Below are 26,701 nucleotides of genomic sequence, written 5' to 3'. Positions count from 1 at the left end.
GCTATTGGCAACGTATGCGGGACTGTGAAACCTTTAATAGGCTGCATAGTAGCAACCCCAACATAGGAAAAATACATAAGCGCGACAAACTGATGTCATCTTCTGTTGACTCAGAATACGTCACATGTAACAGCACAAACATTTATTCATTGGCCGGTGGTAGACAGCCAAGCTGCGATATATGGCAGGAGATGCTGACCATCGTCTACGCGTGGCTAGAATGTCGAGAAACAGAGCCCTAAATAATAACGTACTATTATGCTAAATGACAACATATTCCTCTCCATCCGGCAATATTCTTTGGCACAGGCTTGTTGTTGACAAGAGAAAGGTTTAAGCTGATGTTTAAGCTCACATGATGTTGGCTCATTTCGTGTTATCAGCCCAAAACATTTCCAGCACATCCTTTCACCAGAGGCTGCTGCTGTGACACTATCGCTCTTATAGGTCGTGGTTTCGTGCCCTGGCGTTCAAGGGCTATGTTAAGAAGTCGTGCTTTACGCGAATTGTTGCCATTGACACGTTTTAGCACACTGCCCCTTTGTAACCTAAATCAGATCTTTATAGCACACCTCACGTGTCACTGACATAGTTTTAATACATACATAATTCACACACTTCCGTTACGCGCCCCCGTTGATCAGTGGCTATGCCGTTGTGCTACTGAGCTGAAGGTCGTAGGTTCGATGCCAGCTGCGCCGGTCGCATCCCAGTAGAGTCGGAATGCAGAAACGGTCGTCCACCGTTGCAATGCGTGCACGTTAAATAAGCCCTGCCGGTCAAAATTAAACACGGCGTGCGTCATAATTAAATCGTGGTTTTGAAGCGTAAGACCTCAGAATTTGATTTTTAGCAACGTCTGCGGCTAGACCTTTTTAGAGCTATGTTACATCCGCCCTACGTAAGTCATTGGTTCATCGATAATTCATCACCACTTGCATGGTGTTCCTTGGCCACACCTGACCCTTGATCCGCAAAACGCCGCATCACCGCGAAGATAACGTGAATTCACGTAAAGATACAGAAATGTATTACATGCTAGTACTCAGGCATTGCATAAGTGGCAAAACTACAGTGTGGCCAAAAAGCAAAAATTAATAAAAAAGCAAGTAAATATTTAAGTTAAACTCATTTTCATAACAAAGTTAGGTACTGAAAATATGTGTAGGCCTCACTATGCACTATAATCGAGATGCACATCCTAGTATACGGCTGTTATCTGCCATATTTCAGAAATATTTGAACTTGACCATGGTGAAAACCTCTTGTAAGCTTACTGAAATTTTCCCACAAGGTCAAGTTGGTGGTAGACAAGTTTTGTGCAATTATAAGCCTACTTCCTAATATGTTATTCACGTAAACTGTTGGAGCACATCATCGATAAGCACATCGTCATTCACTCACATCATTCACATGTTATTTTTGCTTTTAAGGGGTACCCCAGGAATTGGTCTTGGATTACTGACTGTCTTCTTAACTATATGAACTATCTCCCGCATACTATCACGTCTAATATCCGCCTAGATGCATATGATTTTGCTCTTATTAGCATAATTACTTGTACAACAGATCATTATTGTTTCAATTACCTTCACTCACATTCTGTACATAATGCGAGAAAGGTGAATATAAATTTTCGGAGGACAGCTTTAGTGTCATTCAGCCCCAAACTAACCCCATCATGTTTTGATTATTTCTATAATGACATTGATATAAGAGTATCATCATCATCACTAGCAGCAGCAGCGTGGCTACGCCCACTGCAGTGCAAAGAGTGTATAAGAATTCAAATAATTAGATGTCGTCTGTATGACTAAGTTATCGCGGCAGAAGCAAATCAACCCAATTTGTGGTGAAACTATAAAAGTTGAGTATTGCCGTCAGTTACCTATTGCATCTGAAGATGCTACATTGCTACAATACAGATCGTTAGTCCGCCCGATTCTCTCATATGCTTTGGTGGTCCAGAACGCTTATAAGGATCTCGAAACTTATACTTTAGAAGGCCTAGGTGCTGTGCGTTGTCCTGTTCAGCAACACTTGAGATGAATTGCAACAAATGTTTGGTGATATTAAACGAGAGCGTGTAAGGCTAGGGTTCTAGATTAATATGCAGAAGAGAAAGGTAATGTTCAAGAGTCTGTCAAGGTAACAAGATATCATGTTCGCCAGTCAGTACTCTAGAGTCTGAGCAGAAGTAACTTTATCTAGGGCTATTGCTCACAGGGGACTCTGATCATGAGAAGGAAATTTGCAGAAGACTCAAAATGGGTTGGAGGTACATACGGCAGGCATTGCGAAATGCTGACTGGGACTTTGAAAAGAAAAGTGTACTATCATTTCATTCTGCTGTACTAAAGTATCGGATAGCCTGGCACGGCAAGAAGTGCCTAAGGCAGATAACCGGTACACGATTAGAGGTAAAAATGGGTGCAAAGGGAAGGGAATCGCAATCGAGGACGTCAGAAAATAAGGTGGGGTGATGAAATCAGGAAATTCGCTGGCGCAAGTTGGAATCAGCTAGCGCAAGGCAGATGTATAAGGGGAGATCACTGGGAGAGGCCATCTTTCTGCAGTGGACTTCAAAGTATGATGATGATTATGATTATGGTTAGGATTATGATGATGCATACGAAAAAGCAACTTCTTTAGTTTTCCAGAGGAATGGCGGCAACGAAACTCGGCACTCCAATCTGTAAACGTACAATAGATTTGTTGTCGCTTGTGTGTCGACTCCTTCAACTTGGTGAAAAGGTATACAAGACCAGACGGGCTTCCGTCAAACATTGAACTTCACTCCTTAAACTTGCTCATCAATGACGGGAAATATGTAACATTAGCAAAAAATTCTCTACTTATAGACACCGGGACGTTACCACCACCTCTCTTCCATTCTCGCACAAATATCTTTAAATACAGTTTTTTTTCTCCTTCTGACGACACTTGTACCTTCTTACCCACTTCTAGTCATTCCTATCAGTTGCCTAAATTGACTTTTTTATAAATAGTCATTGTTCACAGATCGTTTCCTGCCAGCTTTCTGGGTTTCTTTTGTTTGCGGTTGGCATTTATAAGCGCTGTATTATTCGTTGCCTTGCTTTCATAATGTAAAATATGTATTTTCTTTAGTGTATTTCCTTGTTTTTCATGCGTGTCAACTTTCATCACTGTGTACTGCTTTCACCACTCTTGCTATAGGCCAATAGGACTGTAGTACGTCAAAATCAATAAATAAAACGTGCGCTTATGCTCAAGCGACAACAGAGCATGGAAGTGACAAAAGTGCGTAGTTTATGAATATACATCGCACATACGTTGCATTTTTTTCTAAGAGAGAACAAGCAGTTCATAATATACTTAAGCTCATAAGCCTACATTATCTTCTTTGTTTTTCAATTTTGATCACCCTGTGAGAAAGGTACCAAGAAATGGTCATTTTGTAATCGCACCCGTAGGCCAGTTCCTTTAACGAGTGTTGCAGGTACCACGATTGCGCCCCGTCGACGCGCGCGAGCTTAGCTTCCAAATCACTGGAAGGGCCACGTGCCGAGACAGTGCAGGCAGTTGCGCACAATCGCACAGTGCTGCCTTGAGAGCGAAGGCACCCTTTCCGTGTTGTGCGTAGCGGGCGTTGTGTGGCCGGCGGTGACCCTGAGTAGCACGTTCCGGCCGCTGCCCTACGTGCGTCTGGCCGTCAACGTGAGCCTGCTGACGTCAGCCCCAGTCGCCGCGGCCACTCCCGCTGAACCCTCGCCCATCCTCGTGGCCGCCACACGTCGGCACGGTCAGATGCGCACTTCTTGTGTATCCAATATCGCGTCCATGTTTGGTAACAACGCTGCACGAAAAACGAAGACGAAGGTGTGTGCCTTCGTCCACATTCACTACAGGCGCTGATTACCGACAGGAAAATTCACTGAGGAAACGAGTTCCTCAATGTACACCAAACAACTTTCTAATATAAACTAAACGAGTTCCTAATATACACTTCGATTGTTCAACTGTGCGTGCAGTTCAAGTGCACACGCTGTTGAAGTGAATATTAGGAACTTGTTAATGTATATTGATGAACTTGTGTCTTCAATAAGTTCTCTAGCTGATAGTCAAGGTTTCTGTTGGGTCTAGCCTTCGTCTTTGTTTTCGGTGCGCTGCAATTTTAGGCATGAACCAACTTGCAGTTTTCTGTCTTCATCAATATCGCATCGTTCCGACACGACATGATAGTGTAGAGCTCCCGCAGTTCCCGCTAGCTTGTGACATGTGATGCGCAAAAACATACACAATGGATGACATTACACGTCGCATGGGATGACAATAAACACAACTAAACGCAACGAATTTAACTGCGTGACATTTCATTGCCTACTTCCATAAAGTTTCGCTTCGCTAAGATTCGAACATGTTCGCTAACTTTTTTTTTTATCTGTGTGAGATTGTGCCGCTTCAAGGACGCAAGCCAAATCCACCATTGACGAAAAGCCTAGGTCCAACTGTAATCGGTGGCCGTATTCGCACAAAACTCACTTAGCATAAATTGGTGCGCTAGCTGGTGGGGCAACCTTTTGGGCTGCGGCGCTGAATAGACGGCGGGACGAGAACATAAGAACACCCACCGTTGCTGTTGCGAGACAACCGAGACTGTATTGTTCGTTGATTAACATGCAATGGACTCTCAATAATCGAACACCACGGAACCAAGGAAATAAGTTTCGTTTATCAAATGTTTCTTTTGCGGGGAGACTGAGCTCGACGATAAACACGATACCCTTTTAAAACGGGCAGATGTTTTGCTGCCAACAGCAGATATCAGGTGTAGCAGATCTGATAACAATTAAAGCTTTCTCTTACATAGTTCTTACTCGCGCGCAGCCGAAGACTAGACCTAGCAGCAGAAAACATAATTACGTAAAAAAGTCATTTCTCAAAAATAAATTGCCATTTTAGTGAAGCAACCACTGTCGAAGTCATCGAGAACTTTAGTCTTCGTCTAAAGCGCAAGCCCATTGCGGGGCCGTTTACGTTCCCCCATGGGTACAGGCTACGCAAGCTCGCAGCTTGCCGACATCTCCAACGCAAGGAAACTGCAGCAGTACCCACGACCATGGTAGAGTCACATTGACCATTGCACCCACAAAAGCCAGCAAAAGCCGCCTTGGCATTTTGCCGTTGCATTTTTAACGAACGTTTCTTTGCATTGTCTTTATGCAAAGCCAACTAACTGTAAGTCGGTTGCACTGTTTAAACACCAATACCGCTTATTTCCGCTTACCGCGACTCCCCTATAAATCTATATGGCAAATACGTGCTTAATAATTTTTAATTCTCGAGTTTTGCGTGCCATAAGCACCCGATTTGATTAGAGGCGAGCCGTAGGGCGGGGCTGCATGCTCGTTGCACCCCTGTGGTTCTTTAGCATGAACCGAATGCACAGTACAGGGCGTTCTTGCATTCCGCCCCCCATCGAGATGCCGTTACCGCGGCCGGGATGGAACACGCGATCTCGAACTCAGCAATGCAACACCACAGCCACTGGGCGGCCGCGGTTGCAGTAATCCACCAACATGTCGAACTGCATGAAAGAAGAGACAGTGCAAAAGATCGAGTGGCCGGTATCTCGACACACTCGTGAACACGCAACAAAGCATACGCACTAATCGCTTGGGGAAAACGAAGTTCATTGTCCGATAAGACCACCCCGTCGAGCTCAAACACACGAGGGCATTTTCGATTTTTTTTTTTTGCGAGGGCGAGAAATGAACCGTAGGTTTGGAAGGAGAGCTGGAGAGCAGGTCCTGGCTGATCAAAATAAGATGAAAACACGCACCAAGTGGGGCTAACAATGCAGTAATTGACTTTCCGGTCACTCTGTCCTTTTTTTCCTGTCTGTCATTGTTGTACTTTGACATGCTGCATGTATTTTATAGTTTGCCAATTAACGCGTACAAATCACCTCCTGTTAGTGCGCATGGCGTGTGTTCTTACCTTATGGTATGCCGCTTGATCAAGTAGCAAGTTACAAAATGTACGTTTATTTAAAGCGGGCTTTCAATTCCTATTTTCTATTGTTCTACAACACCAGAGACAGAAAGAGAAACGTTTATTGTTCGACACAGTGTCCCGAGTGAGGCCCGGTATCAACCTGAGGTGGGAAGGTGCAGGAACGCTCTATCTTCGACTGCCATCTTGGCCCTGGCAACGAGTTATCGTTGGTCTTCCAGGTCCCGGAGGGCGAGCCTGGCCTCCCTCGTTTCGAATAGGTGGTCTTCGTTTGCTTGTTGTACTCGTTTCGCATCCGTTCCCGGTTTCATTTCGCTGCCTTCCTGCCACGGGCATTCCAGGAACAAGTGTGCCAGAGTGTCGGTACGTTGCAGAGTGGGCAGAGGCAGCCGTGCAGCTTTGGGTAGGGCCGGCGCATTATCGTTCCGGGAGTGTACGTGATACTTCGTAGTCGTCTCAGGATCAAGCTTTCTTCTCTGCCGAGTTTTGAGTGGGGAGGAGGGTACACCCGGCGCTCGAGCCTGTAGTGTTGTAATATGGCCGAATAGTTGGTGGGTACGGCCTCCCCCTCTCCCACCGCGGGTCGGAGAGCGCGTGGGGGGAGGGTAGCCCAGCTGACGTGCTCGCGGGTAGCAGCGTGGGCCGCTTCGTCCCCCTCTATTCCCTCATGTCCGGGTACCCACGGTTACGCAGGTGTACGGGAGCGGAGCGCTTCGTCGTTTTAGCATCTTGAGTGCATCGGCCGAGATGCGGCCCCTCGAGAAATTTCTACAGGTGGCCTGAGAGTCGGTGAATATAACCGCTGCATCTGTGCATGTGGTGGTGGCGAGAGAAATTTCCGCTCCTTCAGCCGTTTCCGGGTTGCGTGCCTTGATGGTTGCCGATGCTAGCTCGGGACGACGCTGAGAGCGCACGCGTTTTGATACGCATACTTTGCCGCGTCGGTGTAGCGGGCGTCCGGGTATTGCTTGAACCTTCGTTTCATGGCGTTGGCTACAGCCTGTCTTCTACATTTTGAGGAGAAAGAGACGCCAGAACGCTGGAGGCTATAAGACGTGCGACGGAACGGCTTCGTTGAAATCACCTGAAACACCAGAAATATCCACAGCATTGGTGCCATTTTCGGCATAAAGCAACGCGAAGTGTGCCGGCACCTCAGGACGCATTTTGGGGACAGTTCAATGTTATCTCAAAGCTCTACGGCTGCTCCTCCGAAGACTACGTTTGAAAGGAGTCGCTAACTCTAACCGCCGGAGCCTCACCGGCGGCTGGACAGGTCGACGCCTGAAGCATCATGGATGAAGAGGCAACCATGGAACCGCACGATCAAAACGGTGAGGAAGAATTCATTACCATACCAACCGTGATACGCCACGCCAAGCCGAAGACCGTCATTCTGCGGCTGGGGACAAAAATCAACTTAACAGAAGCCATGCCCTACCTTGTGATTGCTGCCATCAGGGCAGTAGCTGGAATTACGAGAGCCGAATCTCGAGACGTCACTACCCATGTTAGACATCTGAAAAACCTTGTAGTTGCGGAAAACCGGCGGGAACCTGCGACGCAGAAGCTCACCGCACTCAAGGCATTGCAGTTCGGAGGGGAACAGCACGAAATAACAGCATACGTGGCGCACGATACGGACAACGCAAGGGTTGTATTTAAAGGGCTCCCACTTGACGTCCTGGACGACGAACTGAAAACAGTCATAACGCTTGAAGATCGGGAACTTCTAGCAGCGAGAAGACTGGGCAGATCAACAGCTATACTCATTACTGTCAAGGGACCAGAGCTACCCAAGAGAGCCCTACTTGGGAGATCAGTCACCAAAATACAGCCATTCCGTCCCAAGGTGGTCCAGTGTACAACATGCTTCACCATTGGGAAGAGCGCAATCTTGTGCGGTGTGAGAAATGCGAGCTACAATTCCCACCAGACCAAAGACCGGACAGAACACTGCCCGAGTGCGAAATGAAGCGTGCGCACGGCCGAAGACCTCCGCTCCGCAGGCGGGGCCAGAGATTCCGACTGTCCAAAGAAAAAAAGCAGACCACATGGCCAGATTGGTGGCCGAAAAACGCAAGCAACAGATGCCTAGGAAAGAAAACACCAGCAATCAACACCCGAAAGCATACCGCAATATGCCACCACCGAAAAACGACACCAACTACGGAACGCTGAAGACACAGAATCGCTTCGACTGCCCAAGAGAATCAACACCTGAGAACGTACTGAGGCGCTCGGAAAACCACGGCAGCCTACCTGACCTCAGTAGGCGACAACCACACAAGGGCACTACACGACCAACGAACAACGCCAATAACAAGACAAACAAGAAACGTCAACAGGGTGGTGCAGAAGGCAAAGGAGCATGGAGGCCGCGGGCAGAGGTAAGTCCGCCAGCTGCCACTCCTCAGGGTCGTACTGACGACAAAAACAAAACTAACCCTCCTCATAACCTCACGCAGTGGCATGCCCGACAGGAATCATGGTCAGGAAAGCTGCATACAGGAACACAGCAAAACCCAATCCACGAAACAACCAAGTACAACACGCTTGCCTACATTCTGAAAGAAATACCAGACATTTGAAAAAAACAAGTATATTTGAGAAAAGAAGATGTAGAACGTGACAGAATGACAGCGGAAATGCAAAAACAACTCGTTTCTATTACACAACTTTCCGAGATAACGCAAAGCGTGGAAACGTTGCAACGAACCTTTATAAAACGACTTCCCCCAAGGGAGGAAGAGCTTCCCTATAACAAGGCCACTCTAGCAGTTATGCAGATTAATGACAGCAAACGTAACTCACGGCACGAAACGGCAGTTACCGTATCGCAATGGAATTGTAGAGGAATACGCCGCAAAAAGAACTCTTCAATACAATGCCTAACACATACTGCGCATAAGCCGGACGTAATACCTCTTCAGGAGACCAATGCACCGGTCTCCCTACCGGGTTACACGCAATCCGAGTATTACACACGTCCCCCGAAGGCGAACCGATGATGATCAGATTAGCTATGCTACAATGACGGTGACACTGGTGGTGAACCAACACACGGCCTTACACGAGGACCTCAGTCATATTGTTATGGAAGGATGAAAGAAGAGGGAGAGGAATAAGATCGGCGAAACGCTGGCTGATGGGTGCTGTTGCTAGTCAGCCATTTCAACCCCACTGACTCTTCTTGTATATACATTGTAAATACAGTCTTATACTCCAAACATCCCCGTAACACATTGGTGGAGGCGCTGGGTACTACGGCTGGAAACGGAGCTCCGCAGTGGACGTCGCCTCATTGACCTAACCATGAATGACGGTGAGCACTCGGGATCAACGTCGTTGCCACCTCCAACGTCATCACCTCCCGCTACGTCGTGTCCCCTTCGGTTGTGGTTGTGCAAACCAAGGATCCCGGAACATTCTGCGGGGCTGATGGCGTCGACGTTGAAGAGTGGGTGGCTATGTACGAACGTGTGAGTGGAATAAACAGATGAGACCCTACGCGTATGCTAGGTAACCTGGTGTTCTACCTAAGAGGCACGGCATAGGTGTGGTTCGAAAACCATGAAGAGGTGCTGAACAGCTGGGACCGATGCAAAGAGAAGTTAACAAAGTTGTTTGGCAAACCAGCCGGCCGTAAAATTGCCGCAAAGCTGGAACTGGCCCCTTGTGCCCAATCGCCCACCGAATCCTATGTTTCGTATATCCAGGACGTGCTGACGCTTTGTCGTAAAGCCGATCACGGCATGACAGAACCGGAGAATGTAGGACATGTGCTCAAGGGAATTGCTGACGACGCCGTTAATCTGCTCACGTGCAAAAGCTGCTCTACAGTTGATGCTATCATCATAGGCCAAAAGCCGACGCGTCCTCCACCCATTCATTAGACTTCCCAATACTGCCGCAACGTCTACGCGTGATCAGCCCGCACAGAAGCATGCGTCGCCATCAGAAGACCTGGTGCATATCGTTCCACGTGAGCTGGACGCGATGGCGTTCACGTAGCCCTGACATTTCCCCTTTTTCAGTACCTCTCGTGCAAGCCATCGTTCGACAGGAGCTTGAAAACTTTGGCCGACATTCTGTCTGTGCTGTCACCAACCCCAGAGCCAATGAACACCCTTCTACTATTTTCGCTCCACCCCATTGCTTCTGTTCCTGTTATCGCAACCCGACTGAGTGGAGAACCGCGGACGACCAGCCGGTACGTTTCACCTGTCGCCGTATTGGTCATGTCGCCAGATACCGTCGCAACTCGTCGCTCTTAACACCTCGCACGCCGACCAACCTGAGCCTTCTTAATGGAAATGCCCTCAATGTTTCGTCCGCCGCCGGGTCTAAGGGGGCCGACAATGCTATAGACAAAGCTCTTGCTTGCGCTAGTTGGTTCATGCTTGAATGTGTAAAGAGCAAGGCGCAATAGACCAGGACAGAAGAAGCCATGTTCTTCTTCTGTCCTGGTCTATTGCGCCTAGCTCTTCACACATTCAATTCCGCTAGGAACACGTGGTACAGTCGCTCACCGTCACCGCACGGACACTCGTCTCGCTCACCGCAAACACGTCACCCATCTTCCCGTTCGCCACAGCCACGTCGCCTTTCGTTCCCTGTGGCTTTTAGCCGTACCCTTTCGGAAAACTAAGAAAGGCAGCCCTCGGAGGTGGTGCCACTTTGCCCACTACTGCAGCAGATCCACTGTGTGTGCCCAGAATGAGAAGTGTAATGGACGTTAAAATAGACGGCTTACCTGTCCAAGCACTCATCGACACTGGAGCCCACGTATCTGTGATGAGTGCTAGCCTACGTAGACGTTTAAAGAAGGTCCTCACTCCAGCAGCTGTCCGAGTGCTTCGTGTGGCTGACGGCGGCGTGCTGCTTTTACTTGGAATGTGTACTGCGCGCATAAGTAAAGCCGGCCTCCCTACTTATGTTCTCTTTGCTGTGATCGACAACTGCCCTCACGACATTGTCCTTGGGTTTGACTTTCTATCCCATCATTCTGCTCTCATCGACTGCGCAACCGGCGTTCTTCAGTTGGAACTGCCTCAAGTCGCCCATGCTCCAAGCACTGCTCCACCGCACTTATATTCGCTTCAAGATGTGCGTCTGTCACCTGAGGCAGTCACTTACGTCGCTTTGACCACAGAGCCACAGATTCCCAACGGTGAATATCTCCTTCGCCCCATCATCGACGTGCTTTTGGACCGGAACGTTACTCTTCCGCATACGCTGGTGACTATTACTATTAACAACGTTGTTCTTCCGCTTCTGAATTTGAGCCTGTGCCCTCAAGTGCTTCCAGCCGGCATGTTCTTGGACAGCGTTTCTAATACTTCGGAATTTGACTGAATGTTGAGAGCGGTTTCTTAGCACCAATTGCAGCTCACAACTCTGGTTCCCTAACGGATGACTTGGCGAAGATAATTCCACCTGATCTCACCTCTGCACAGGCCACGGACGTACGTCTCCTCCTCGAATCATACCTTGGCATCTTTGATTCCGGCGACAAGCCTTTAGGACAAACATCTATAGTTCACCACCGTATCAACACTGGAGACATGAATCCTATTCGTCGGCGTCCCTATCGTGTATCGCATGCTGAACGCCGAGTCATCCAATCAGAAGTGCACAAAATGCTCCGCAAAGGGGTCATCGAACCATCAGCCAGCCCTTGGGCTTCGTCTGTCGTCCTTGTGAAAAAAAAGATGGTACCTTGCGCTTTTGCGTCGATTTTGCCACTTACATAAGATTACCCGAAGAGGCGTCTACCCACTACCACGCATCGATGACGCCTTGGACTGCTTGCATGGAGCTAAATACTTCTCTTCTGTCGATCTCCGATCCGGCTACTGGCAGATTTCAGCTGATGAAATGGACCGCGAGAAGACGGCCTTCATCACGTCGGATGGCTTATATCAGTTCAAAGTCATGCCCTTTGGCCTATGCAATGATCCTGCGACATTTGAACGTATGATGGACTCTCTTCGGCGAGGCTACAAATGGAAAACCTGTCTCTGCTATCTTGACGACGTTACTGTTTTTTCTCCCACGTACGGCAGCCGCCTTACCCGACTCGTTGCCATTCTTGCGGTCTCCCGAAAAGCGGGCCTCCGACTGAACTGCACGATGTGTCAATTCGGGCGCCGTCAGATTACCGTGTTGGGACACCTCGTTGACGCATCCAGCGTCCAACCAGATCCGGAAAAAGTCCGCACCGTACGCAGTTCTCCCGTGCCACGTTCAGCTACTGACGCGCGCTGCTTCGTCGGCCTGTGTTCTTACTTTCCCCGTTTCGTCAAAAACTTCGCCGACGTTGCTCGGGCTTTGACAGATCTTCTAAAGAAGAACACGCCATTCTCGTCTGGCCTCGAGCAAGCTCACACATTCACCTCTCTCATCGGGTTTCTGACCACCCCTCCCATACTTGACCCCTTTGATCCATCTGCACCGACCGAAGTCGCACTGAAGCAAGCGACCACGGCATCGGCGCTGTTCTCGCCCAACGGCAGAATGGTACCGAGTACGTGATAGCTAACACCGCCACCCGGGGGTCCTGTTATGGAACGATGAAAGAAGGGAGAGAGGAAGATCGGCGAGACGCTGGATGCTGCGTGTTTTTACTAGTCATTTTAACACCATTGACTCTGCTTGTATATACATTGTAAATACAGTCCTATACTCCAAACATCCCCGTAACAATATGAACGACGGGGAAGAGGAAAGCGTATTGGTTAAATGCCGCTTTTGCAAACGATACGATATAACCGTTATTAACACCTACCATACTCCTAATGGAGGGGTTTATCGCAAAATATGGACTAGCTTGCTCAAAAAGCATAGCAAGAAGGACTTGCAGTGGGTAGGCGACTTCAACAGCCACTATGAGGCGTCGGACAACAATCATAGTACACTAAATGGAAGGGTGCTCCTACAAAACGAAAGTGATGCCCACCTAACGCTTCTGAATGACATAGAAACTGCCACTCGTATTGGAAATTCAGTGGAAAGAGACACGAACGCAGACTTTACTTGGGGCCGGACAGCTAAGGAAGTGGAGTGGAAGAACACCGGGGAAACTTTGGGTAGTGATCACAGCGTCACAGAAATAATCATTCCCACACCACAGAAGCAATGCGCGACTAGAAGAAATCGCACTAGAGTTACAAATATCACAGATTTGGATGTTTTCAGGAGACTTCTCCAAAGAGAGTGTGCTGATAACCTGGAACAATGGGCGAAAACACTATGCACCGCGTACAAGGGCACAACCAAGACTGTACAAAGAACTCAAGACCACCCGCAAATAGGCAAACACCTACTTAACCTATGGGACAATAAACATAAGCTACTCAGAAAATGGCAAACGAACAAGCTGAACAAGCGCCTAAAAGCCCGTATATATAGCATCACCAAGGAGGCGCAAGGATACGCCTACAAACTATGACGACACCGAGGACTGGATCCTATACATGGACGCCTCTCCATATAATCAAGGCTTCTGCACAGGGGTGGCAACCGACTCTACACTTATATCATGGGGCCTACACTACAATATTACATCACAGCATCAAGCAGAACTTACAGCTGTCGTGGAAGCCGCGACCATGCGAAATCCACACGAACAAAGGCTGCTCATACGAACAAATAGCCAGGCTGCATGCAAGACAATTGCAGCGAGAAACGTTTCCGCGGCACTACACTCATCACTAACAACGCACCTCAACGCACACCCCAACATTAGAGTGCAGATTCAGTGGATTCCGAGTCACACAGGCATCAGGGGGAACGACGTAGCACATGCCACAACCGGCGCAAATCTCCGGGGCCCTCCTCTGTGGTGGCCAGACCCACGGAGTCAGGATGAGCAACATGTCTTCGCGAGTCGGAAAGGCACAAAAAGCTTGACGATTTTACGAAACAACTCCATGAAGTATGCACAAGCAGACACACACATGAAGCAAAGAGAGGTGCTACTATGGAGGCGTGCACAGACGCTCTCACTCTTGTCCCCACACTTCAAAGTTTCAAAGTTTTCAAAGTTTATTTGTCAATACAGCATACAAATACATAAATTCTGACCTGCCTAAGCATGTTGTGCTTGTTGGCAGGCCTGCCTAAGCATGTTGTGCTTGTTGGCTGGTCAGGCAGCAGGTGGAGAATCTTCTAAAAGAATACAAGGTTTGCCTGGTAAGCCTGCTTGCATCGCATGTGGCGGCTTCCGGGATAATGCTCACATTCTGTGGGATTGTCCGGAGAGCCGTCCCTATTCAGGCTAGCCTTGCCAAACTATCCCCCACCCGTAGACTTGCGACACTTAAGGAGTGGCTGGCGGACTCCTCCTCCGACTACGTACGTGCTATGATCGAGCTCATCACGACCCTCGGCTTGGCAGACAACTAGAACAGTAGGACAAAGTGGGCGAACCCGGACTGAGGTTCTTTAATAAAGTTTATTCTCTCTCTCTCTCTCTCTCTCTCTCCACTTTGCCCTATATGGAATGCATGTTGCGCGGGACACGTGCGATGCAAATGGACTCTCGCATGTGCGGTGGCATTCGCTCTTTCTTGTCCGTGTCTGCGACGTACGTCTCGCTGTAGTTCAGGTGGCGGAGTTCTACAACACGCAAAAAAAATGAAAAATTTTATTCCAGCTCTAGATATAGCGATGCCTCGAAAAGAATGCACATGCATGTACAAAGAAGCTTTCGTCGAAACCGTGTTAGGTAACTTCTCCAAATGAATGCAAACATCAGTCGCGTTGTCAAAACAAAACTATGCTTTTAAATATGCTAAACGACGAGTACTTAGTTTAGAGATCTATACTGAGCTAAATACGCGTTTGACAGTATAAAACAACAGCTTTTGCAAACGAAGTTTTGTTTATATGGCATAGATGGCATAGCATAAGGGCATGTGAGATCATACCAACGATATATAAAAGCTGGTAGTAAGTTCAAATTACGAAACGCTCTCATATACAACTCGAAGTTTTAGAGTGCCTCAGGGAAGCGTATTAGCCCACTGCTCTTCACTTCTATCTAGATGAACGATAGTATTAACGTTGCAGAACCAGGAAGCAAAATGTATAATGCATGACAAACACACTATAAATCCTTGGTTTGATTTACAAATGCTGTAGAGTTTGTTTATGGCTGAATTATACGTTCGAAAAGATTTGTGTTGTCACCTGAAAACGTTGTAAATGACACTGATCTAACTTATTGTGGTGCTTTATATAAATAAAGAATTATCCCCGTATTCAGAAATGTATCTTCAATTGAAGCCCTTGCTTGACTTGACATATATGACGTCTGGTGCATATGCGCCCAAGGCGCTCATTGCACAAGACGTCATATATGTCCAGGCATCTTAATGATGCCTGGTCACGACAGGCATCATTTAAATTAAGTAAAGCGCGGGCTTCAAGTTAAGATGCATTTCTGAATACGGGGGTTATTTTTGGCTTGGGAATTCTGAGTGAGCTCTTGCAAAGAGGAATATCGCTATGTGTATCAAGTAAGGGAGTGGAATAATAATTTATAGCCTGAACGTGACACTAATGTACATACATGTACCTGCGGCATCGTGCACACCCCAATCTGCACTCGAAAAGAACCAGTCGAACGCAAGGCGCATGGTTGTGCGCCAGCCATTTCATCCTACGAGAGCTAGTCACACGTTCGGCTTGCGCACTTGTGCTCTCCCTCCGAGTTCATGGAACGCCGGATCTGTCAGCTTCTGCTTCGAGGGATGGACGCGACCAGTCGAAGATACTGCTACGGAATAGTATTACCGATTACCGGAATAGTATTACCGAATAGATTACCGATTACCGAGTTATTCGCAACATGCTTGGCAATAACATCATAGAACCGTCATGTAGTCCATGGGCGTCACCGGTTGTACTGGTAAAAAAGAAGGATGGCTCATGGCGCTTTTGCGTGGATTATCGGCACCTTAACAGGGTTACCAAAAAGGACGTGTATCCCCTACCTCGGATCGATGACGCCCTTGACTGCCTCCATGGTGCTCGCTACTTCTCTTCTATTGACCTCCGCTCCGGCTACTGGCAGATTGCTGTGGACGATCTCGACCGCGAGAAGACTGCTTTTGTAACTCCGGACGGTCTTTATCAATTCAAAGTGATGCCGTTTGGTCTATGTAACGCTCCTGCCACTTTTGAACGCATGATGGACTCCCTTCTTCACGGTTTCAAATGGTCCATATGCCTGTGCTACTTGGACGACGTCATAGTATTCTCCCCAACGTTCGCTACGCACCTCGAGCGCCTCTCGGCAGTCCTGGACGTTTTTCGTTGCGCCGGTCTGCAACTGAACGCATCGAAGTGCCAATTCGGCCGTCGCCAGATTACCGTCCTTGGGCATCTCGTTGACGCGAACGGAGTGCAACCGGACCCAGGCAAGATCCATGCTGTTACGCACTTTCCTGTTCCGAAGTGTGTCAAGAATGTGCGCAGCTTCATCGGCCTTTGTTCCTACTTCCGCCGTTTCGTGAAAAATTTCGCGGCCATAGCACGACCACTAACCGAGCTTTTGAAAAAAGACGCCCCTTTCCAGTGGGGCGATAACGAGGCCTCTGCATTCTCGCATCTAATCGACGTTCTCACAACGCCTCCCGTTCTGGCCCATTTCGATCCTTCTGCGCCTACCGAAGTTCGTACTGATGCCAGCGGTCACGGCATTGGCGCAGTACTGGCACAACGCCAGCGCGGCAACGACCGTGTTATCGCTTACGCCAGCAGGCTCCTCTCACCCGCGGAGCGCAACTATTCCATCACTGAGCGTGAGTGTCTGGCCCTAGTTTGGGCGGTTGCGAAGTTCCGCCCATACTTATATGGCCGACCCTTTTCCGTTATCACAGACCATCACGCGCTTTGTTGGTTATGCTCATTGAAAGACCCTTCAGGAAGACTTGGTCGCTGGGCCTTACGCCTCCAAGAATATTCGTTCTCTGTCACCTACAAATCTGGCCGACTACACAAGGACGCTGACTGCCTGTCTCGCAACCCGGTAGACGAGCCTGACGACGCTGACAGTAGTACCGCCGACGGCATTTTCTCTGTGTCTGCCTTCGCTAACATCGCCGATGAGCAGTACCGAGACCTATCGCTGCGAGTACTCATCGAGCGTCTGCGCTCTACACCTACCGACGCATCCGTTCGCCGATATGTCCTCCAGGGCGGCATTCTGTACCGAAGGAACTTCCTCCCTGACGGATCTGATCTTCTTCTTGTCGTGCCAAAACATCTACGACAGACTGTGCTCTTTGAGATGCATGACGCACCTACTGCAGGACATCTTGGCGTAACCCGCACGTACGACCGCGTCCGCCGCCGCTTCTATTGGCCTGGTCTCGCTCGCTCCGTCCGACAGTATGTTGCTGCCTGCGATACCTGCCAGCGTCGGAAAACACCTCAGGTGCTACCTGCCGGTCATCTCCAGCCGATCACTGTCCCTATGGAACCGTTCTTTCGTGTTGGATTAGACCTCCTCGGTCCCTTTCCCACGTCATCCTCTGGGAACAAATGGGTAGCCGTCGCAACTGATTACGCCACCCGATACGCTATCACGCGGGCTCTCCCTACCAGTTGCGCCACTGACGTCGCGGACTTCCTCTTGCGTGACATTATCTTACTTCATGGCGCCCCGCGACAGCTGCTCACTGACCGTGGTCATAACTTCCTCTCGAAAGTTATCGCCGACATTGTCCGTTCCTGCTCCACTCAACACAAGCTGACTACCTCATACCATCCTCAAACCAATGGCCTGACAGAGCGGTTAAACCGTGCTCTTAGCGATATGCTGTCAAAGTACGTTTCCAAGGACCACCGCGACTGGGACATTGCCCTTCCTTACGTCACATTCGCTTATAATTCTTCCCGGCACGACACCGCCGGATTTTCTCCCTTTTATCTGCTCTACGGTCGCGAACCGACCTTGCCCCTTGACACGGCACTTCCTCCTGCTTCGATCTCAACAAGCGAGTATACGCGCGACGCCATCGCTCTCGCCGACCATGCACGCCAGCTTGCCCGTGCTCGACTGACGGACTCGCACACCACTCAGCAGCGTCAGTACAACGCCCGCCACCGTGACGTACAGTTTTCGCCTGGTGCGCTCGTGCTCTTGTGGTCGCCCTCCCGTCACGTCGGACTTTCACAAAAGCTCCTTTCGCGATATGCCTGTTTCACATGATGCGATTTTCGTCGCACCGGAAGTGCGATTTCCGTCGTTTGCGATGAAAATCGCAGTCGCAGTGCCTACCCCCCGATTTTCGGCTGCGACCAACCGGTTGGTCGCACAGTCGCACCGTCGCACCGATCGCTGCGATTTTCCGTCGAAATTGCGCGGAGAGCTGCCAGAGCTATTTCGCTGGTTTGTTTTGGAAAATGGCGTCTCGATCGACAAGTGCAATACGCGGAGACGTGGATCGTCGAATTCGGTACGTACGCGAAGGGAGAATAAAAAACTTGTACCGCAGATTGCATTCTCCGATTTCTATGCTTTTGTTGACACTCTGCACAGCAAATGAAGTGCATTTTCACGTTTGCTTCGTACGCCTTTGGGAGTTGTCAGTGCTAGGAGGTGTTCGATCCCCAGCAGACGACGAGGTCGCTACAATGTTTTGAGTAGCATGCAAAAATCGCGCTTACGGAGCAGCTTGAATTATTTCAACCTCGTCAAGGGCAAATGACAAGACAGCAAAGTACCCGAAGTTTCAACGTTGCGCTGAACGCGGTACCGTTCAGTTGCATTTTCTTGTCGGTTTTCAAGCACGAATTTCCCGATGCATCTTGAAAGCTTATCTTGCCTCTTATTAAATCTGACAGAGCAAAAGTGTAGGCTATCGTAATGAATTTGCTACGATAGCATTAAATCCGTGGCTTGAATAAAATATTACGTGCACGTTTAGTTGCACCTCTTCGCTGGAGAATTTTTTTTTCTTGCACAGAAACCAATAAACATTGACTATGTTGCGGACTTTGTATCCTTACTGCATCTGTATGAACACTTGCTCTGCAAGGTAACTAACTGCACAGCTAGTAGATTAAGTAAATACAGTGACAACGTACCCTCCTGCACAATTATGTAGAACTCGTGCAACAATGCGAATAAAACAGTATAAAACGACACGCTGAAGAAAAGTAAATCTAAACTGTGCAGTGAAGTCAGCCAGTACAAGCAGTTCTTGCACGTTCACAGCTGATCAAGTGTGCAGAAACATTCATGCCTTACATGTTTCTAGTAAGTTTCTAATAAGTTTGTGATCACATATATTAGTGTGTAAACCCATATAACGATATCCGCTGCGATTACTATCTTTGTAAGTAATGAAATACCATGCTACTTGCAAGAACATATATCACCTGAGGATTTTAGAACAAATTTCTGCATTTCAACTATACACAATATGTGGTTTATTCAATAAAAGAACACAAACTGGGCTTTTTTGCAATGACAAACTTATTCCAAACTTTACTTACATACAGGCAAGAAAAAAAATTATAGACAGAAATATTGTTCTTCAATTTGTTCACCTGCCACTGTGGCTATAGCATTCTGCTGCTAACACAAGGCGAGGGATTGATTTGCCAGCCATGGAAGTCGCATTTCGATGGGAGTCATAGGTGCGAAAAAAAGCTCTTGCACTTAGATTTAGTTCATCACCTTTTATTGAACCCTTACACTTCAAAATGCTATTGCACGGGGGGCATGCTTATGCAAAATCTAACACCAATAGAAAGCAAAGCGCAGAATTGTAAAACAACCATCTTTTGTGATAATTCAAGTGTGTAAATATTCATTGCATCAATATGTATTGTTCAACAGCACTGCACAAGTAAGCATGATCAGGTATAGCAAGTACTCTGTCAAGAAGCTGGTTATACAGATGTATAAATGTCAAGGCATGAATGCTCATACTACGTCGCACACATAGCACAAAGAAAACCTTTTTCAAGAGTTGTCCCTTCTGGCAGATATGAGGGGGCCATAAGCAGCAGAAACTTTATTGCAGGACATTGTGTAATACCGCTTATGAAAAAATGAACAGAGTGAAGAGGCTTTTAACCCTTTATTGACGAGTGTTGCCTACAGGCAACACACCAAAAAAGAATTTTTTTCTTGTCGAGTTTAAGTATCGAGTACAAAGTTTCTAGCTAAATGTCTTCGGCCAACACTGAATGACAAGCAGCAAGCGTTGTTGGTTGTCAATTTGTTGGTTTAGAGCAGGAACACTGGACGAGGAAGAAGAAGTTTGGCACGTGACTCACTGTCTTGTGCAAGCAAGTTCAGAGGAGACAGGCCAATGCAACGTATGCAGCTGCATTGGTGTCGCACATCTGATGTAAAGCAAATGAAATGGGCACCTCTGGTTCACATATGATAAGAGCTGTCTATACAAATGGAAAATAAAGCTAGGTGGCTTCAATGGGGTGAAGCCCACTTCCAGTTTCCTGCCTGGGGTTTTCCCTCTATTGCTGAAAAATTTCTGCAAAATATTTTTTCTTTTTGTTGATTATGCTTACTCTTGACGTGTTTTGCATATTTAGATAGAACAATAAACATGTTTTCTCGGTATTTATATGTCTCGTCATTAAAGGGTTAACAGCAGTACCTCATGCTGCTCTAATAAGAGGAACGATGTGCAAAAACATTTCTGGTAGAACACTTAAACTAACTTTCTGAAAGACAGAAAATTCCAGGTGAGAGTTGGAGGTACGTTTAGCCCACACACACCAACAACACGGGCATACTACAAGAAACACTACAGCCTATGGTGTATTACAGTCTGTGGGAAAGCTATCTTATACAGAAATCAAAAATGATGCAACAAGCCCTCGACAACACTGCAGACTTTCTTGGCTAGTCTGGCCTCTCGCTTTCTGATAAGTCAGCTCATATCGACGTCAGAAAAAAAGAAAGACTAGAATCAAGAACTACCCCAGATTGCACATAGTGATCCACATAGCTGGACAAATATGCCCGCAAATCAACATCCACAAATCCTCAGCTAGTGTAAGCCCATGACGGCAGAGCCAGCATGTGGGTGAAACAATTATGCAATGCCTGGACGCAACTTCCACACCTGGTGAAAAGAATAATCTCGAAATAACGGGGGTGGGCGAGCGGATACTATAGAAAATCGCAGATGCTGTGCTTGTGTCCAAGGTATGGTACGGTATGAATTACCGACAGCACACAAAAAAGACAACTCATCGAATACAGGCATCGGGTAGTAATAACAGGTCTTTCCAACTGTACCATGCTTGAAGACCTCTATGAGAAAGAGCTAACGAACAAGCACCTAGACAGAGTAGAGTTGCAGCCTGCAGCACAAATTCTTTGTCTCAAGAGCTCAGAACCTCGTCCCAAGATACTATGCCAGTTAGCATATGAGATGCAAACACCCCTCCCTTCAGAAAGGCAACCTCGGGAGTACGTGAAGTTGAAACACAACAGGCCCATACCGTGAAATATGGGGACAAACAATTAGGCCAGGAGATTATATGCAGCTGCCAAACAAACACAGGAGGTTGCTAATCACGAAGATGCAAGCAAACATAAGGCACATATAGTACACTGATCTGGCAATAGCAGTGTAACAGTAGTATGACACTACATAAAACTAAACCCCATATAAGTGAGTACCATTTTAGGTCATCCTACACCTAGAAAAGCTGAACGGAAAGCAATCAAAGCAGCACTTGTAATGCAGATTACACCCTGCACAACACCCTGCATGGATTCACCAGAAACTGTCTGGGCCTGCACATCACACAAGATTGTCAGGAAAATCAAGAGATTAACACGCGACTTGCCAGCACATGGCCAGAAATTAAATTACAGGATACATAGCCATGCAGTTATTCCAGGACACAAGCGGGCTTATAAGCCTGACATAATAACTGAAAACTAGATGAGTTTGTGTGTATTCATTATTAACTAAAGTGCAACAGATAGACAACACACAAGAACGAAGCGCTCTGTGTGTTCACTTCGTTCCTGTCCATTGCATTTCTGTTGCAGTATAGTTAATGAATTCATAAGGCTGCACAGGAGAAGACTGATACCTCTGCCCAAGGGCCCGATCTCGCATCCAAATCCACACGTGTGCACACATACACACACAAATGTTGCAAGAGTGCATAGCATGGAGCAGTATCAACAGGATGACACTAGATATGGATGAGGACTAACTTTCAACTGAGGTTCATTTGTAAAAATGTGGCGAGTTGTAAAAGGGCGATGAGCAAAACGAGAACAAGGTGAAAGCAGGAGCCAACATTTCGACAAGTGGACTTGTCTTCTTCAAAGTCCACGTGTGGAAACGTTGGCTCCTACTTTCACCTTGTTATCACGTTGCTCATCGTCTTGAATTTCCATCTCCTGCCTTCCCCGAATTTTCCCCAGAAAAAGAAAGACATCATTGAAGGATAGATAAAAATTGGTGCTTGATGCAGCCAAACATAAATAAATATGCTACAGAAAGAAAATAGAGAAAAATTCCAAGTGCAGGAAAAAATAATTACAATTGCCAATCCTGCATGCCAGCACCTTTCAAGAAACACTGTTGTTATTCCAATAGACAGACTGACAGTTTGCTTATGCAATGCAAGCACATTCTTCCAGTTCCATGCCATTGGGGAAAAAATGAGTTTCCTGGAAGGTAGCCACTTGCACACTTGATCATCACTGTTTTTTTTCCCTGGACTTGTATATCTATATGTATTTTCCCCCTTTCCTGCTTTTATGTTTGGTTTCATCAAGCACTAGTCTTTATCAGGTTTTATTGCTGCACTACTTTGTGGTAACCTTTATAGATCACTGCACTTTCACAATAAACCTTTTAATTAGAAGTTAGCATACCCTGTTCTTACTGCTTCACACTGTAAATTCTTGCTACATTGGCCAAATAAAAGATTTTATAAGGTATCATGAGGGCTATTAAAGTGACTTGCTGCAGTCTAAAAAAAAAACGAATAGCCTGGCTGCAAATGGCACCAAAGAACACATAGGACAAACAAGAAAACCGTGATGATCTAACAATCAAAAGTTTAATGTACACACCGAGTAAATGCTCGCTGACAAGCAATAGACTGAACATACACAAAAAGGAGAAGCAAAAATTCATGTGCATTTCCTGACGGGAAATGCATCCATTTTTAGCGGGGGCCGTGATGTCAAGATTAACCCAGCATTTTTAGATCTACAGCTTCCGTAATTTCTCTAGGCAGCCGATCTGCACAGAATGCTAGCTTCTTCCTCTACGATGCACGCTCAGATGTGGAGAGTGCATTGTAGAGGAAGAAGCTAGCATTCTGTGGAGATCGGCTGCCTAGAGAAATTAAGGATGCTGTAGATGCAAATACACTGGGAGAATCTTGTGTCAGCATGGCCGCTGTTACACTTTCAGAGATGGATGCGTTTCCTGTTGGGATCTGTATGGACACGCATCAGATCTTGCTTCTGCTTTTTGTGTAAATTCGATTTATTGCTTGTCGACCAGCATTTACTCGGCATGGTCAATAAACTTTCATTTGTTAGAACACCTCATGAGATTATCTTGGTATCTAGCAGAAAGGTGTTCATTCTTTTTAGAGTGAAGCTGTATATGCCTAGGCGAAACACTCATGGTCCGATCACAAGAACCCTAGCGTAGGGGTATGAGTCATTGTTTCGGGGGTTGTGAGCCATTGTTCGTCTTACATGAGGGACGGAGACATTTCTTGTTGGGTAGACATAGAAATTGCTTATGCATTTAACACATAAACATTTATCTACGCATTATTCCAAGGAAGGGACACAGAGTGGGACGGGGTTAAGACAAGATCATGATGTCATAATTATCTTGCAGCAAAGGTGTGGCGGGCCAATGGCTACACCGATAGTGACGTCATTTCTCTCTAGCAGCAGAGCGCGCGTGCAGAAGTCTCTCTCAGACTTCCCTATAGGTTCAAAAATGTGTCCCTGTATTTAATTAAATGAAATGTGCAGCCCCGGTGTGTCACTTGGTAACTACAGTGCATAACTGAGTCATAAACATTATGATTAACGCATTACAAAACACAAATGCGTAACATAATTCAGAAAGACTTCGACGGACCACCTGGATTAACACAATGAACCGCTGCTCATTGCACTTTCGAAGATGGTGATCTTGCAAAGTGCAATGTGCGGCATTCCAAATAAACAATGTGATAAACCCAAGCCAAACATGTGCATAACCTCATTAAGAAACACAGACGTAACCAATAATATAGAAAGACTTTAATAAGCCATTGGAATTAACCCAGTGATAAAAACCGGGGCTGCACATTTCAGCTTCGCTGGTTTACCGTCTGTACAGGGTGCATGGGCAGTAACTTTTTCTGTTATTGTTTGTTAAGTATTGTATAATGTGCCAGTAAAACACGTTGGGCTAGTTGGTGCAATGTAGTGGTACTGCTTTTTTTGCTGTTTTTTTTCTTAATGTTGTGGCCTTCTTCCTTTTGTAACAACTTTTTTATTCCCCCTTGCATAATACTCCAACCTTGCAGCCTGCGAGGTATATAAATAAATAAGTACATAAGCACGTCATTCATTCATCTGCATACACCTCGCACCATTCCTTGCTCAACAAACGTCACTGTGTTGATGTCTCGCAGCGTGCATCTACATTAACTGCCGTTTGCGTTTCGGTATGGTTTGTGAACAGTGTAATGCATAAAGATTACATGACATTAAGGTTGTGACCTATGCGGTGCATAAGCAAACCTTGCAAAAGATGACAAGTTGGATTGTTGAAAATAAGACAAATGGTATATATCGCAGTTACTTTAACAGCATTTAATTGACCACTTGACAAAAACTTCACTTCGCATAGATTCCAACACGTACACTGAATCTGCAGTTTTCTTTTTTGCTTATTAATGCAGTCGTTACTGCATGGCCACATTGTAGATTTGAAAACAAAGTGAAATAAATTTGTTTCTTGCAATATAACAATATGTGTAGATCACTGCGATTGTAACCCCAGAACTTAATACAAACATACACACTATAGGACGCAGACAAATGTTCAGGACAAATTTCAGAATGTTTGCATTCTGATACATATGAAAGTGAACGGTTTCATTCCATGGCTGTCAATGAGAGGGAGAGAGAAAACTTAAAAGTGTTCGTGGAACAAAAACGCACTGATAAGCTTAGACATATAGTCATTGCTTAACACTTTCGAAATGAATAATTATAGCTTGCTATCGACATTGAAGCAGCCATTCGACAGCAAGAAAAGGAATCAGTTTTTCCAGCTCTGAACATTGAATTGCAGGAAATGCAAGCAGGCATAAAATTCTGACAATATAATGTATAGGAATACCAAATTGGAATAAACATTGAGGCTTGCATTTTTACTTTCTCTGGCTGAGCAATCTAGTTTGAAATGACTCCCATAAGCATGTCGTAACAATGTTGATCTAATATAGGTTAAATGCATGACTAGCTTAAGAAATCTGGACGATTGCTATAAATTACAGTGAAGAAACTATAATATCTAATAACATTAATAATATAATAATATTTATTTCCACAAAACAGGCTAACCGTGAGAGGCGTGCGAGGCTGAGCAGAAAGCTGAAAAATTCTACGGCAAGTGCGCCTGCCGTGGGCCTACGATCCTGCATTATGAATAGCGCGTATTGATATGGTCTTCTTGTTAGAAGTTCCGAGTATACTACCAGCGCGAGACACGGGACAACAAAGTGGACGAGAAGCGTGTCTTTTAGAATGCTATGTTACAACGTACAGGTTTCTACAAAAGTGACGGTAACTGCTCGAAACATTTGATGCGTCGGCTTTTGCGCCTTTAGAAATATTGAGAGGGGGCTCCCATATATATATTCGCAGCGCAAGCACGGCGATGGACGAACCAGGCTAGCGCTAAGGTTGAATTTCACAACACAATTTTCATTCCACGTCGTAATCACACAGATCGTTTGAGGCTTCGTTCAGGGGCACACGCGGGCGTTCGGGTTGGTGCTTCTTGTTGCGTTTGGCGTAAGAATATGGCTAGGAGCAGGCACCACATATGCGCAATGACAGGCAATATACACGCATCATTTCTCTAGACGCTGACGCCGAGCACGGGTAGCGCGAGGATCTTGTTGGGCTGACACGACAACTTCGTGGCAGCCGAATTCCGAATACTGCATATACGGTGAGGGTAGCTATATGAACTTGTCGATAGGTCATCTTGCAGATTGTTGTAGCACAGGCAGAACAAAACGGTCATAGAAGGTAGATAAGGCAACACACACCGCTGAACCACCTACGAACAGCTGTTTACGTGCGCGATGTCGCACTGAACTTGCAAAACCGCCGTTGCGCACTCCAAAACAAATCTTAACTTCAACGCGTTTTTAAATGACAAAACACGCATATTATTTGCTCCTAATCAAGAAAAGTCAATAATATTATAACGTAAATGTTTTATTCATTACAATAAAATAATTATGCAGCGTGTGCCACGAAACCTGGCACTAAGCAACCCTGGGCGTCGCACCAGTCGCATTGTTAAAATCGCAATCATGTGAAATGAGCCCTCTAAAAATCGCATTGCGACGCGTGCGACAGCACCGATTTTCGTCGTTGCAGTCGCATCATGTGAAACAGGCTATACACAGGGCCCTACCGCGT

General features: G+C 46.6%; 1 protein-coding gene across 1 annotated transcript in view; it reads left to right on the top strand.

Annotated features, from left to right (window-relative positions):
• Window positions 1-26,701, top strand: part of LOC135909579 (uncharacterized) — a 46,961-nt gene that overhangs the window by 4,880 nt on the left and 15,380 nt on the right. Inside the window, exon 3 of the mRNA XM_070521457.1 lies at window positions 3,626-3,784. Coding sequence (XP_070377558.1) covers window positions 3,626-3,784 — 159 coding nt within the window. The remainder of the gene's footprint in view (window positions 1-3,625; window positions 3,785-26,701) is intronic.

This window comes from Dermacentor albipictus, chromosome 7 (genome assembly GCF_038994185.2).
Source record: "Dermacentor albipictus isolate Rhodes 1998 colony chromosome 7, USDA_Dalb.pri_finalv2, whole genome shotgun sequence".
Lineage (NCBI taxonomy): Eukaryota > Metazoa > Arthropoda > Arachnida > Ixodida > Ixodidae > Dermacentor > Dermacentor albipictus.
This window is presented reverse-complemented; position numbering and strand designations above follow the sequence as displayed.